This window comes from Eurosta solidaginis, chromosome 4, assembly GCF_040869045.1.
Source record: "Eurosta solidaginis isolate ZX-2024a chromosome 4, ASM4086904v1, whole genome shotgun sequence".
Lineage (NCBI taxonomy): Eukaryota > Metazoa > Arthropoda > Insecta > Diptera > Tephritidae > Eurosta > Eurosta solidaginis.
The window spans coordinates 236,123,085-236,137,938 of record NC_090322.1 but is presented as its reverse complement, the minus strand read 5'-3'; the positions used below and the strand labels follow the sequence as shown (position 1 = coordinate 236,137,938).

The following is a 14,854-nucleotide window of genomic DNA, read 5'->3' as shown; positions in this document are numbered from 1 at the left end:
CTCCACCGTTCCGGTATAGGTACCGTCTGGAAGCCTAATCGCTAAGTTAACCTCCCTCTGCTCTTTGGCTAGGGCATTGTGGAGCCTTGCCGCTGCAGGTGTGCTAGAAATTCCCTCGCAGAAATTTCTGAAACTTTCCATCTTAGCTTTCCTTATCTCTTTATTGTACTTTGTTAGATTCTGAGTGTATTCCTCCCAGTTGCCGGTTCTTCTGCCCCGTTAAAGAGTTTCCTGACTTTCTTCCTTAGTAGTGTCAGGTCATGCGACCACCAGGGGGTTGCCTTCTTACCCTTAACTAAGGAGACTCGGCAACTGGAGTTGTAGGCATCTATCATTATCTGATTTGCCCTATCTACCCTGCCCTCTAACTCAGTACAGTTAGTGCTTCTGCTCTTATTTCTGAGACTATCCGCGTTAGCCTCTATGATACTTTTATAGCTGCCCCAGTCTGTTTTCCTGGGATTTCTTTTAGGGCTGTATTGCCCCGATACAGCACCCAGCTCAAACCTTATGATCCTATGATCCGATAGGGAGGGTTCTTCTGAGACTCTCCATTTCGAGATCATATTCTCAGTCAGGTTGTTGCCAAGTGTTATATCTAGGACCTCTGCCCTGACTCTCGTGACAAACGTCGGTTTGCTCCCGACGTTATATATATTCAAATCGTTGCTGACTATATATTCTAGTAAACACTCACCCCTTTGGTTGGTATCATTGCTGCCCCACTCCGTGTTGTGGGAGTTAGCATCGCTTCCTATGACCAACGGAAGTTTCGCTCTTCTGCAGTGTTCCACTAGCTTCTGCACGTTAACTGGAGGGACTGTGCTGTCGTCCCCCGGGAAGTAGGCTGCGGCCAGCATAATGCTGGTGTTGTCTCCATTCACCTTTGCCTCGATCTGCACCGCCACCAGATCCCGGCTTAAAAATTCTGTAATGCAAAAATAGTTAATGTTTGACTTAAGCATTACACATGCTCTTGGTCTCTGCTGTGAGAGATCCCAAATAACTTTGTTATTACTTACATTAAGGCCCGGGAATTGGGTAAGTATCGGCGATAGTTACAGCGTTCAACCGTTTATAGTCTATAACAGTACGATATTGTTTGTCCCCATTCGCCTTAGGCTTTTTAGGGACTACCCAAATTGGAGAGTTGTATGGGCTTTTTGACGGCCGGATAACACCTTCGTCTTCGAGCTCATTTATCTGCTTTTCAACTTCATCTCTCATACATGTTGGGTATGGGTAGGATTTACTATATACCGGTTCGGCGGTTGATGTTTTTATTTCTGCACGGACATTTGTGTTTGCAAGCTCATAATCATTAAGTGGTTCGAAAAGACCAGAGTATGTTTTCAATAGTGATTGACCTTTCCATGAATATCAAGAGGTAGGTCCTTTCCTAATGTAAATTTTACATCGCGAGATTTTCTGCTTTTCATGGGGATTTTGTAATTATCTCTACTAAGGAGGTTATTCTACCTATCAATTATCGCGCCTAATATCCTCAGGGTATCGTCCCCAATGATTTCGCAGAATTCACTAAGAGTCGGTAAAACGAAGAAATCCAATTCGTTGGAGTTACCCACACTTTCAAATAATTTTAGTTTTACTTTATCCTTTATTGGCACGCTACCCCCCACCGAAGGCACATTGAATAATTTTTTTACAGGAGTTGTTTTCGTTGTAGTAGCATTTTTGATGAAATTCTTATTTGCGCCGGTATCCACAAAGAAATCTAGCACACGACCATCAGGCAAGGTATATTCTATGTACCATACCTAGATGACCGGAGGACAGAAAATCCTCCGAGTTATCTTCCTTCGGGTCCACATCTCTCTCTTCACTCTCCTCGGGTCTAGTATGGAACACCCTTTGTTGCTTCCGTGGTAGATTTTCCGAACTTGCGCTTCTTTTAAACGGATTTGGGCGATTCATATAGTTAACGTTGCGTGTCTGCACTGAGGGGTCTACGTCCATTTTCTCCACAGGCGAATGTAGTGGGGCGCTGGCATTTCCAAATCGACCTGACGGACGATCTCTCCTTACATATGGATGCTTTTCCTGGTTGCGCCAAGTAGGTTAGGGGGTAACTGGGGAGGCTTGCCCCTATTCCTGAATGAGGAGGTACTTGGCAAATTGTTAACAGGGACAGCCACACGGTTATTGAAATTTTTCGTATGAACGGAAAAATTGCGGAAATCCACATTTTGGATTTCCAAACAGGCCGAATATGCCTCTGGCAACGTTTTAGGACGTCGTGTAAGGAGCATTAGCGACATTTCGCCGTTAAGCCCACGTATAAAAACGTCCAGGGCACGATTTCGGTCGGTTTCTACCAGAACTTTAACAGCGTCTTCCGTGTAGGATTCAGTTTTTATTTTATTAATAATAAGGGAGAATTGATGATTCACCTTGGCGTAGAACTCATCAATTCTCATTCCCTTTTGCTGTAGCTGGTGCAGTTGGTTTTCGAGTGTACCAACATCCCTCTTATCTGCGTAGTGCAGGGAGAGACATTATTTTTCCCCAATTACTATCGAATATGTTGTAGGAAATAAGTGCAGAATCAGCTGCTCCCCGTACCTTCTGCCTAATATGTTGAAGAATCGCTCGGTAAAGGGGCTTTCCCTTCATTACCGCAAAGTCTGAAAGGATCACTTCTACAGAGTGAACCCATGAAATGTACTGGAAAGGGTTACGGTCAAACACTTGTAGCTCCTTGAGACAATCAGGGAGCCTACAATGATTTTTGATCTCAGCCTCAGAAGTGATTGGCCGAGCCACCACTTCTTCAACCACTAGAGTAGTGGCCTCTGTAGATGAAGAGCTAGCTCAATCGACGCTAGCCACCCGCCTTTCTAGCAAATTTATTTTTTCAAGAAGGGCGGTGACGGCCCAAGTCAAATTTGTCACTGTGGTTCTTATATCTTCCATTTTTTGTGGAATGTTTTTATTTTACTTTACCATCGTGTTTTTTTATACTCACGTGATGAGATACATCATCCGTATTATATCAGAATTACGTTGCAGTGCTTCCAGGCTCTCTTAGAAACTTTCACTTGTGACCACAATTACGTTGCAGTGCGTCCAGGCACTTTTTGAACTTCCACTAGTAGGTAATGACGGCAGTAGGTAATGCTGATGATCTTGACAGAAAATCTTCTTTTAAACAAATTCTTTAGACAGTTTTTTCTTTTTAGAATTTTTTGCAAAGTTCCTCTTTTATCAAACAAATTCTTTAGCCAGTTTTTTCTTTTTAGAATTTTTTTGCACAGTTCCTTTCACTTCCTGGGTGCCTGCTCGGGCGCCAGTTAAAGGACAATAGTCCTTGATTGTAAAAAAAATGTATTTGTTGGGCCAACTTGCCGAATGAACAACACTACACAACACAAATTTAAATAATAATGGTTAAGTATATTGAATATATAGCATCAACACTAGCAACAACATCAGCACTCAAATTCAGCGAAGAATCAATCTTGCCAATAAATGCTACTTTGGACTAGGTAGGCAATTGAAAAGTAAAGTCCTCTCTCGGCGAACGAAAATCATACTATAAAAGTCACTTATCGTACCCGCCCTGCTATATGGGCAGAAGCATGGACCATGACAACAGCAGATGAAGCGGCTTTGGGAGTGTTCGAGAGAAAAGTTCTTCGAAAGATTTATGGACCTCTACGCGTTGGCGATGGCGAGTACCGAAGAAGATTTAATGATAAGCTGTACGAGCTATACGCAGACATCAACATAGTCCAGCGAATTAAAACACAGCGGCTGCGCTGGCTTGACCATGTTATGCGAATGAAAGATGATGGGGGCCATTCCGTTGGAAGGACCAGGTGGAAAACGATTTCAACTCCCTTGGTGTGACCAATTGGCGCCGGTTGGCGGAGCGTAGGAGCGACTGGCGCGCCTTGTTGGACGGCCATAACGGTTTAGTCGGTTAATCGCGAATTAAGTAAGTATAAATTAGAATTTAACGTAAAGCTAATTATTACTAAACGCTATTCCGTCCCGAACTCGACTGCCGCAACTGCTCCCCTATATAGCCCAATATCCGGCAGCGACGCGCCTCTTGCATAACTTGTTTGCAGTGAGAATTTTGAAGTCGGTTTCTTCCCACAGGTGCCGTATGTGTGTATTTCACAATTATGTGCAATATAATTTTGCTGACTGTGCGTCTGGAGTAATTCCGTAGCATAAGTATTAGTTGCCCTCACTAACTATGGCCTTAAATTGAGGTGTTAGGTTGCCATGCGCGGCCGTTTGTTGTGAGAAATATAATTTGCTGACTCAGCGCACGTGTACTGGCCATACGTGGGAATGTTGCAATAAGGGCAACTGGCGCGTGTTAACTTGGATGATGGCATTGGAACAACTTCCCTCTAACGGGCTAGCTCTAAATATGTCTTTCTTCCCCCCGCCCCCCTCGAGTTTCCAAGCGGAAGTATGATTATTGAGATGGAGTATGGTTTTTACGCAGAAGACTCAGTAGTGGGCTCAGGTAGTCAAGTAGTTATAACAAGACTCTACTGTAATGCAAATTTCTCTCACGGAGTTTGTGTAAACCTGGTATTGTTCAAAAAAAAATCGACTACAGCCAGAAAGGGATTGGTTTGGTGTTTCACAACATGGTGAACGCATAAATACCCAAACACGCGTCTCTGTACTCACATCTACTATGCACACTAGGGTGGGTTGATTTGTATGGACGAAAGTTAACCGATATCGCGCCATCGATTTTTCGATAGGATTTGGGCTCAGGAAAAAAGTTGCACTACGCATACCCACAAAAATAATTTTCGAGCATGCGAAATTTCATTTTTTTTTTTACTTTTTTTCGACTTTGATTTTTGAGGTTTTTTTCATAAGCTATTAAAACGATAACAGTTTTTTGAAAAAAAAAAAAATTTGTTGTCGACAACGTTTTTAGCGGACATTTTTGAATCGGACAGAGTATTATGCCTTGATTGTTGTTGACACCTCTCTGTTGTATACTCTTCCCTCTTTGTCTGCACATGCTCGCAAGATGGCCCTTTTTTGCACAATTTCGACACGTCAACTCCTTTGCTTTGCACACCAACTTATGTTGAACATCCCATAGGTGTCCACTATTAAAGCAGAAGCGTTTTAGTTGATTAATAACCTTCACTTCATCCTCAGTTGCTGTAGTCGCCACAATTTGTTTTGCTTCTAGCATTTGCATGTGTTGGTTTGCCGCTTTCATCACGACCACCTAATAAGTTTAATTGCAATTTTTTGTCATGGACTCCCAAAACGATGCGATCGCGCAACATCCTGTCACCATACTTTATTCCACAACTGCAGTTGTACTCACAATATTGTATTTGCTTCCGCAACTCGGTTTCAAACTCAGAGAATGATTGCTTCTCCTTTTGCGTTATTATATTAAATTGATATGCCTCCATTGCAACATTTTTCCGTGCCACACAATATTCTTCAAAAGCTTTAATTGCCTCATCTAACTGTCGTTGCCTTACTGCATCTTGGTTAGCTTCCGTTGGTGCTGGTATGTTGACGCCCAGCATCGACAGTTCTGACCCATCATTTGGGTAGAGAATATTGTAGATCGCCACTCCTTGCTCACCTAATAGCCATATGAACAGTGCAATTTTCTCCTTCGCTGGTCTTTCCATCTTCCCATTAGCAATCATCCACACAGTAAATTGTTGCCTCCATTTAGGCCACTCTGTTGCGATTATGACCGTCATCAGACATATTATATGGTTATCAAAATCAATGACTAAACGCAACTATAGGCGGAAGTGGTGAATTTATTTTCAAATACTCAATTTTAAATTTATTTTAATACAATGTTACAATTTGTGAGTATATAAGATAGACACGCAAACGTGAGGTGCATGCTGATAACTTACGCTTTGTTTTAATACAATTTGTGAGGCGCACGCTGTTAATTGACGTTTGGCAAATTCTTTGTGGAAAATCCACTTTTATTCTTTCAATCCTAATTGCTTTTAATTTTTTTTGATCAGCAACTCTGCTTGTCTTTACTTCTGACACCATGTAATAATATCGGGTGCCAAGTAAATGAAATACTTTTTAATATTTGACAATTTTACTTTTATTGTGGTATTCTTGGCCGTGCTACATAGTGATGATTTTTTCAAGAAGATGAATTCTACTTCCTGTACAACAAGGGATACATATATACATAAAAATGAACATATGCAATTGTGAATGCACACTTGGTGATATTCAGGCTCTGCTTCTTGCTGCCATAACACGTCACAATTATCCCAGAAGACTGGTTTCCAATTCTGCAAAACATAATTTACTTATATACTGTAAAGATATTAAATTTTTTGTTAAAATTTTACTTTAAAAAAATTTTTTTTTTAAAGTGGGCGTGGTACTTCTCCGATTTTTCTAATTTTTATTAAGCGTACATATAGTAATAGGAGTAACGTTCCTGCGAAATTTCATCATGATATCTTCAACGACTGCCAAATTACAGCTTGCAAAACTTTTAAATTACCTTCTTTTAAAAGTGGGCGGTGCCACGCCCATTGTCGAAATTTTACTAATTTTCTATTCTTCGTCATAAGTTCAACTCACCTACCAAATTTCATCGCTTTATCTGTCTTTGTTAATGAATTATTGCACTTTTTCGGTTTTTCGAAATTTTCGATATCGAAAAAGTGGGCGTGGTTTTAGTCCGATATCGTTCATTTTAAATCTTAGATCTGAGATGAGTGCTCAGGAACCTACATACCAAATTTCATCAAGATACCTCAAAATTTACTCAAGTTATCGTGTTAACGGACGGACGGACGGACATGGCTCGATCAAATTTTTTTTCGATCCTGATGATTTTGATATATGGAAGTCTATATCTATCTCGATTCCTTTATACCTGTACAACCAACCGTTATGCAATCAAATTTAATATACTCTGTGAGCTCTGCTCAACTGAGTATAAAAATGAAGAAAACGCATAAAATTACAAACATATTCCACAAAAAACAAGTCTCTTAGTCATAACGTATACAAAACCATGAATAAAACCTGCAAAAAGTTATTAAATTCACCAACTCAAATATTTTTAGGTTATGGATATGGCGAGAAACCAAAAACCAATTGGCTGGCTATGGTAATGGTTATGGCATTAGCGTTATGGTATGGCACCATTAATCAATTACATTGATTTCCATAAGGTAGGTTCGATCAGCTGATTTATTTGGTTATGGCTTTATGGTTATAAGTCACCATTAATTCGCTATTTTATCTGGGAATGGTTTTATGGTTATAAGTCACCATTAATTGGCTCTTATAGCGTTGCAGTCTGTATAAAAACTTTTACGGCTGGTAGCTCATCAGCTGCGACTGAACAGCTGATTTCGAAACAATGAATAATAATTTGTCACAGTCACAGTAATTATTAACAAATTAAGATTAATTTTTGCACCAAAAAAAAAAAAAAAAACCAAGAAATTTAAATAATTATTTTGTATGTTTAATTGGCCAAAATGTCCTGCTTTGGGTGCAGCAAAAAGTATGGACTCTTCACAAAGGAGGTAATTATATGTAAAGAGGGCTTTTAATTGGTCAATACCTTTTGTTTCTTTGCACTTTTTCGAATTTCAGCATGGCTGTCCTAATTGTGGCTATTCCTACTGCATTAAGTGCCTCAAACGTCCAATGCCAGTGCCAAAGCACGCAGGGAAAGTATTAAACGTATGTGTAATATGCTATGACAAACTTTCCAAGCAGCAAGCTACTGAGAAGGTGATTGATGTCGAAGCATTGCCGGGAACGTTGGTAACGAAACCAAAGGGAAGAAGAAATACGCCAGCAGATAATCCATTGGTGGCAGCAGCAGCGGCATTGCTTGAGTAATACAAATCAAAATAGGCAAACATGTACAAATTTATTTAAATTTCAAATTATTCCCCAATTGCAGAGACGATCCACCACCAGATTTGGGTAAAGTTTTAGCGCCAATTAACAGTACTAGTACCACAGCTGCTGCAGCATCAAACGCAAATTCCAATACTGATAATGATGAAATTGAAGGCAATCTAGATAGTGTGATAACAAAACGTCTAAAAGATCTTAAAACAAATGAAAATCGTGGCATTGATGATGAAATACGCACACGTCTAACAAATTTGAATGGCATGCCACAAAAAGATTACTCCAAAAAGGATATATTACTGTCTTTAGATCAGCGCACGGACCAACAGAAAGTGCAAGATCTTTTAGCGCAATTCTTAGATGAAGGCCAAATTGATAGACAAGTAGAAAACGAGCGTATTGACTCGATCACGGATATTGAACGACGTTTGAAAGCGCTGAGAGAGCAACCAATTGATGATGCAAGTGGTAGCAGCAACTTAATGGCAGCAGCAAACCTTAGAGATAACTCACCAGATACTAATACACCAAGCGATAATGAAGATGATGAAACTGTGCTGAAGGCCATTATGGAAAAGGTAGTGCAAACAAATACAAATATACCACCTATAATCAATTATTTTCCTACTATGTTCCTTGGTTACTCTTTCTTAGTATTTGGCTGAATCACGCCTGCCAGCGCCACCCTCAGATTTAGAAACTGAATTGACCTCTGATATACCTGGTCCTCCAGGTAATTTACGTGCCGATGAACTTGAGGAGCTACCATTTTGTAATATTTGCAATGAAGATGCTGTCTGCCGTTGTAAAGGCTGTGAAGGTGAACTTTTTTGTGCTCAATGTTGGCGTGAGGTACACGATGATGATGAGGAGTATCGTGCGCATGAAAAGGTTGTATATTCTGCACCACCGAAATTTAAAGAGAACCATTTCTAGCTTAATGCAGTGCAATATGTGGAGAAGAAAATCAAGAAACAACAATATGCGGTAATTATTTATACATTCAACATACATATATATTTAGTTTTACTTAATAATTGATTAAATTTGTAATAGCTTAGATTATGAGTGCAGAGAAATCTTGATAAAAATAAATAGCAGCGTTCGATTTGAGCTATTCCGCCAATTTAACAACTTTTTGATAGCCTCTTCGATAATTTTTTAATCGACCCTCATGTATTTGTCAAAGTATACAAATCAAAATACCAATGGTCTAGGCAAGTGCACAAATTTCAAATATTTTTAATCATACCTTAGATGAGCACTAAATTAAGCACTATTTGCTTTGGCCCCCAATTCCCATCGCGAATAGTCTTTGTATCAAAAATTTTTCGGGTAAATCTTAAGTATCGGGCGTGGTCCGATATTATTTAAAATTACTTTCAAAATACAGCGGTAATTTTTGGGTACCATAAGAGTTCACTAAGGTGGCCCGAAACTTTAGAGGCTCGGTGAGGAATTATTGTTAAACAAAATGAAGTTATTTGAAAACTACTTGGGGTCCCTTGGAATAACTTCAGATATTATTTATAATCATTTTGTCCCTGGTTATAAAATTTAACAGATTTTAAAAATAAATGCAGGGTCATATCGAGAATAGAACCGTATTTCTCGCTAAATCCGCAAAAAAGTTAAAAAAAAAAAATGATTTAAAAATTGGTAACTTTATTAGAAGAATAGAGAAAGAAGTTCTGAGTATGTTGCTGTTGTTGTAGCGATAAGGACACTTCCCGAATGCCTTGGGGGATTTTATCGATGTTGATCGTCCTTTGCCGCATGCAGATCCGGTAAGTTCCGGTAACTAGTGATGTGACCGTCATGCCATTAAAACTTACCGAAGTGCAAGTTGTAGGGTTATATTTATATTCAACTTTAAATGTACCTACTTTAAATAAATTCAATTTATTTAAAGTAGGTACATTTAAAGTTGAATATAAATATAACCCTACACAAGTTTATGTGTTTTACGAGTAAATCTTTTAAATCCCATCAGTACTTGATAGGCGATTATAACATTAAGCAAGTCACAAATTTTACTGATCTTGGCGTTATAATGGACCCTAAACTGGACTTACCTATCGAATCGTTTGTGAATAGGGCTAGAGGGGCTTTGACTTTCGTAAAAAGGTGGTCAAAGGAATTCAATAAGCTATATGTCACTAAAACTCTTTTTTTTATTGTTACTAAGACCTCTATATTGGAATATGCTTCCATTATCTGGAACCCGCGTTATCAGATTCACAGTGAAAAACTGGAATCGGTCCAAAAAAATGTTTGCTTTTTGCTTTAAATCATTTGCCCTGGGATCCATCAAGGAATCTACCGCCCTACTGCAGCCGGTTAAACCTTTTACAGCTGCCTTCACTACAGAGCCGTAGGGAGATGCTTGGTGTGTTATTCATGGTAAAACTATTAAGAGGGATGATAAACAGTCCATTTCTGCTTGGCGAGGTTATGTTTGATATCCCTTTTAGGCCCTCTCGGTATTTCCAACCTTTATATTTAATTACATGTAGATCGAATTTTCAAATGCATGAATTTTTCGTTGTCTGTGCCAAGATTTCAATAATCACTGCAATAATATTGATACCTATGACACACTTTACAGTATAAAAAATATATACTCACTGCCTTGAGCACACTGTTTCAAAATTAACATGTTAAACTAAATCTGTTATTTTTTTTTTTTTTGTTTTTTGCAAATTCTTTTGTATTTAGATTGATAAGCACAAGATATGTCAATCTGTAGATTAATTAATAAATAAATAAATACGAAAAAATATGGGTGGGTGGCTTGGAATCACGCCCTTTCCAACCTTCCACATCGCAGCCCTACTTATTGTGTGTTAAATGTCGGCTGCTCGAAACCACGTCCATTCCGACAGCACTAATAACCAACTCCGTTGCTCGGCATTACAGTCCATCCCGACAACCGATTTAATATATATACATATTTTATAATATAATTTTGCACACTATGTATGCTTTTGTAATTTATTCTGTAATCCGTAATTATATTTAGTCAGATTAATTATTAAATTTGTAGACTAATAAATAAAAATAAAAATAAAAAAACTAAGGTGCTAGCCCGACCATCTCGGGAAGGATTTGGTATGACCGCATTAAACCTTCTAGGGCATACCGCCCACCCACCCCCTAGATACATAAGGAGCTTGGGGCCCCAGAACCTTGGCTGTTAAAGAAACAGGATTCGCCACGGGTAGGTGAGGTTGACAATTGGGTTGGAGAAGCTATATATTGCGCTGGTGACACCTTGAAAGGGTTGCGCTACACAGCCCCTTGAATCAATTTGGTATTTTAATCGGCTCTTACGACACGCATACTTGTCGCGGGTATATTCCAAGCCCCTAACCCAAGTCTCATCCATACCGGCCAAATACCTTAACTACTCGGATTCGTAGCCGTCAACGGACTGTCGCTCCGGGCTGCTTTTTCGCAACAGAAAATTTATTGTTATAGAGCCGCGGTACATCAAGGTTTCACTGTGTTTAAGTAGAAGCTCCAAGGAGGATAAATTTATATACATTGCAGGTTTATAAATATAACGACGAACAATAAGTAGATATGTGTGTTTTAAATAACGCAGTTAAACTGTAAAAGTAACATACAGTAATAACTATGGCCTATATACATACATAGTACATATCCGTTCACGACTCGATAGGCATAAAATTTGTTCATCTTTTAACTAAGAAATATGTATACATTGTTTCGCTAGCGTACGTTTAGTGAGATACGCTTTTACATTTAGTGAGATATATCCTTTTTTTTTTGATATACATTGCCTAGCCAAAAATTGTGCTATAATCGGAACTTTCCTTTTCCTAAATGAGCTTTCTTTAGAAACTTAATTAGTTCTATGTAAACAAAGAACTTACTAAATTTACACCAAAACTAGTTTAAGGCTTAAAAATTCAATAAGTTTCAAAGTAACTTTTCATATTCATTTTAAAGGTGTTTTACAGGCTTTACTTGTTTATAAGAGATTTTTTTTTGTAGTTACAAACAAGCTGTTTCAGAGTGTATTAGTTCCTCATCTCAAGTTATTATGCAATTTAACAAAAAAAAAAAAAAAAAAAACAAAAACAAAAAAAAAAAATAGAAATTTTTTAAGGTAAACAACAACAAAGTTAGTTTGGCTAGCCTCGATATACATAATATGTACCTGTTATATTCATTACAATATTTAAGTTTTTTTACTCTCTTTTTATCAAATATACTCTTTACTTTACTTAAATTACTAGTGTATGCTTCGGCAAGTATTGCACCAAGCCTTTGTTAGCTGGCAAATGTAATGGCAGCCATTGTAGTACCGATATACATACGCTCATTAAATACGTAATTTCTCTAGGAATTTAGGCACTAAATGTTGAGCTGAATAGCGATCGAATGTAAAATATTCGAAAAATGTATCTCTTTGCCGTCTAAATAGCTCTGGATTGCGACACCAATTGTATAGCATTTTGATAAGCTGATTGGAGGTGTTATAGAGATTCTCTTTGGGATATATTTCAGGATATACAAGTTTATTAGGCGCTATTGGCATGCACCCACAATATGTTGCTTCTAGCCTAAAATTGAAGCATTATTAAGTTCTCTACATACAAAAACCACATGCTAAAGCGTCCATCAACTTACATAGCCACGCCGTAAAATTCGTGTCCTGCTGTTGAAATTACAACATCGCCAGATAGCAAAGTTTTTATATATTTATCACGCGGTAAAAAACCAAAATTTACCAACTTTGCACCTAATTTATCCTGTAAGCCATCAAAGGACTCCGGTGCCGCCTGATAGTTCTCACCACATATTGTTACTTTAAAGTCAACTTGCCGTTTATTTAGCTCCAATAATACCTCTACCAACAATTTAGGATTTTTGTCATGCTCCCAGCGATGTGGCCAAACTAAATGCAAACAGTCCTTATCACTCATTAGCGAAGTTAGCGATGGTTCAGCACCACCGATCATCAGTCGTTTATTGGGGAAGGCATGAAATTTTATAGGATAATATAACACTTCACATTTTTTTTCAATCTTCTCACGTATATGCTTCAGTTTAAAATCTGGTTGTATGCTAAGAAACGGCATAATGCTATCCAAGAAAGAAGTTCGATTAAAATTCGAATTAAATATAATATTGTCGGCTGCAAGGCTGCAAGTAAATTGATGTTAATAGCATATTCAACCAAATAAAGCAATCAAATAACATACCAAGTTAATATTTGGTTCAAGCCATATTGACAATCGCGCTCTTTCACCTCACGCACTGGATAAACTAACTGATTTTCATGGAAGTAAACAATTTTTTTACAGCCTACTAAATCTGGACGTACACCCAAAAGCTCCGCTAAATTCAATACAGAACTGGTGAAGATTACTTTGTATTCATGTTCCGCTGGTATGATTTGTGAGAAATAGAGAGCACCGGTACGCGCACGCCAATGCCATTTCTTTGCTGGAAGACTGAATATTTCATAGTCGTAAACGTTTAAACCTGTAGGCCACAGTTAAAATAAATAATAAATAAATTTAACAATTTATAGAAAATGCAATCGGCACAGCCGAGGGAAAGTGCCCTATGAACTCACATTCAATAATTGTATCTATCAGCTGCTTGTGACTCCCACCAAAGAACGGTTCTATGATCAATATCGTTGGCTTCGACATGGCAAAGTGCTGAAAATGTTATTTTCCGATTAATATTTAATTTAATTCATAAAAATATGTTTTTATTTGCATGAATATAAAAATTCGTATGTACCTCATCTACTTTGTGAAATGACAGCACCTGTCATTGTATGATCGCGAATGCAGAGTTGTACTAGCTGGTATGAATTTAAATTTAGTAGTGGGTACTCAAGGAAAATTGGGAAGTTGGCGTTTATTTTTCTAACATTTTTCTCTGTTCGCTTAGAAAAAAATTCTAATTAAACAAGTAAAGGTGTCTAAGCTCGGGTGTAATCGAACATTATATACTCAGCGTGAGCTTCAGTCGTACATTTCATTCCAGATAAATTACTTTTCTACATAACACGTGGCACCGGCCGTCTAAAAGAAAAATGTCCCCATTTCCTCTTACAATAAAACCTGATAAGTGAAATATCATTGATTCAAAACAATTTTTTGCTAAGTTATAGCTTATTATAGTCTACGACCCTTTTAAACTTGCTTCCTATCTAAGTTGCCGTGGTCTTTAACCGATCCCGTCCATTTTTACTAGAAATATTTTCTGCTATAAGGAAAATTTATGTGCATAATTTCATTACGATATGTTAATTTTTCTTCGAGTTATGGCTCCCGAAACAGAAAATTGCTTAACCATAAAAGGGACTGTCCACACCCGTTTTCAAAAATTTTAGTGTTTTCCAATTTAATGTTATAATTCAATCTAGAAAGTAAAATTCTATTGATACAAAGCTCTTTTTCGCTAAGATATAGCTTATTATTTTCGTCTACGACACTTTTAAAAATCTTTTATATAAAAGTGGGCGTGGTCTGTAACCGATCTCTTCCATTTTTTCTAGAAATACTTCCTACTATAGGGAAAATATGTGAACCCAATTTTGTTACGATCCGCTAATTTTTCTTCGAGTTATGGCTCCCGAAACATAGAAAATTGCTTAGTCATAAAAGGGCGGTGCCACTCTAATTTTTTAAAATTTGATGTTTTTCCTATTTATTGTTATAAATACACTTGGAAAATGAAATACCATTGATATAGTTTTTTTTTGCAAAGACAAAGCTTATTTTATTCGTCCACGACCCTTCTAAAAATCTTTTATATAAAGTGGGCGTGTTCCTCAACCGATTTCGTTAATTTTTCTTCAAAGCAGTCCTTATAGTAAAGGCCAGCTCTCTGCCGAATTTTGTTACGATAGGTTTAACGATTTTTGATTTATGATTAATAATATTTGTAAAATTGATTTTATCACAAG

At 37.8% G+C, this 14,854-nt stretch overlaps 3 protein-coding genes across 5 annotated transcripts in view; 2 read left to right on the top strand and 1 right to left on the bottom strand.

Annotated features, from left to right (window-relative positions):
• The first annotated feature begins 7,394 nt into the window (after positions 1 to 7,394).
• The window catches only part of LOC137251090 (abscission/NoCut checkpoint regulator), a 29,189-nt gene continuing 21,729 nt past the window's right edge, over positions 7,395 to 14,854 (top strand). Inside the window, exons 1-5 of one of the 3 annotated variants that reach the window (XM_067785073.1) lie at positions 7,395 to 7,556; positions 7,627 to 7,707; positions 7,753 to 7,874; positions 7,943 to 8,474; positions 8,551 to 9,749. In XM_067785073.1, coding sequence (XP_067641174.1) covers positions 7,509 to 7,556; positions 7,627 to 7,707; positions 7,753 to 7,874; positions 7,943 to 8,474; positions 8,551 to 8,832 — 1,065 coding nt within the window. In that variant the 5' untranslated portion in view covers positions 7,395 to 7,508 and the 3' untranslated portion in view covers positions 8,833 to 9,749. Of the gene's footprint in view, positions 7,557 to 7,626; positions 7,875 to 7,942; positions 8,475 to 8,550; positions 9,750 to 14,854 lie in introns of those variants that run through there. The other 2 variants (XR_010953158.1, XM_067785072.1) reach the window with 2 other exon arrangements.
• Positions 8,797 to 14,854, top strand: part of LOC137251092 (uncharacterized) — a 320,986-nt gene continuing 314,928 nt past the window's right edge. The window contains exon 1 of the mRNA XM_067785075.1: positions 8,797 to 8,883. The gene's annotated coding sequence lies outside the window, so the exon portion shown is untranslated. The remainder of the gene's footprint in view (positions 8,884 to 14,854) is intronic.
• LOC137251089 (tRNA-queuosine alpha-mannosyltransferase) lies at positions 10,571 to 13,724 on the bottom strand. Its single transcript, XM_067785071.1, has 5 exons — positions 13,681 to 13,724; positions 13,508 to 13,595; positions 13,131 to 13,413; positions 12,556 to 13,071; positions 10,571 to 12,488 (listed from the first exon to the last, which is right to left on the bottom strand). The coding sequence occupies exons 2-5, from the start codon at positions 13,584 to 13,586 to the stop codon at positions 12,248 to 12,250; spliced, it is 1,119 nt and encodes a 372-aa protein (XP_067641172.1). The 5' UTR covers positions 13,587 to 13,595; positions 13,681 to 13,724; the 3' UTR covers positions 10,571 to 12,247.

Bases quoted from the DNA above. Each gene is read 5' to 3' on its own strand.
- LOC137251089 (XM_067785071.1), bottom strand. From the start codon at position 13,586: ATGTCGAAGCCAACGATATTGATCATAGAACCGTTCTTTGGTGGGAGT. The intron at 13,414-13,507 runs GTGAGTTCATAG...TGTGGCCTACAG, and splicing joins GATAGATACAATTATTGAAT to GTTTAAACGTTTACGACTAT. The intron at 13,072-13,130 runs GTATGTTATTTG...ATTTACTTGCAG, and splicing joins TTGAACCAAATATTAACTTG to CCTTGCAGCCGACAATATTA.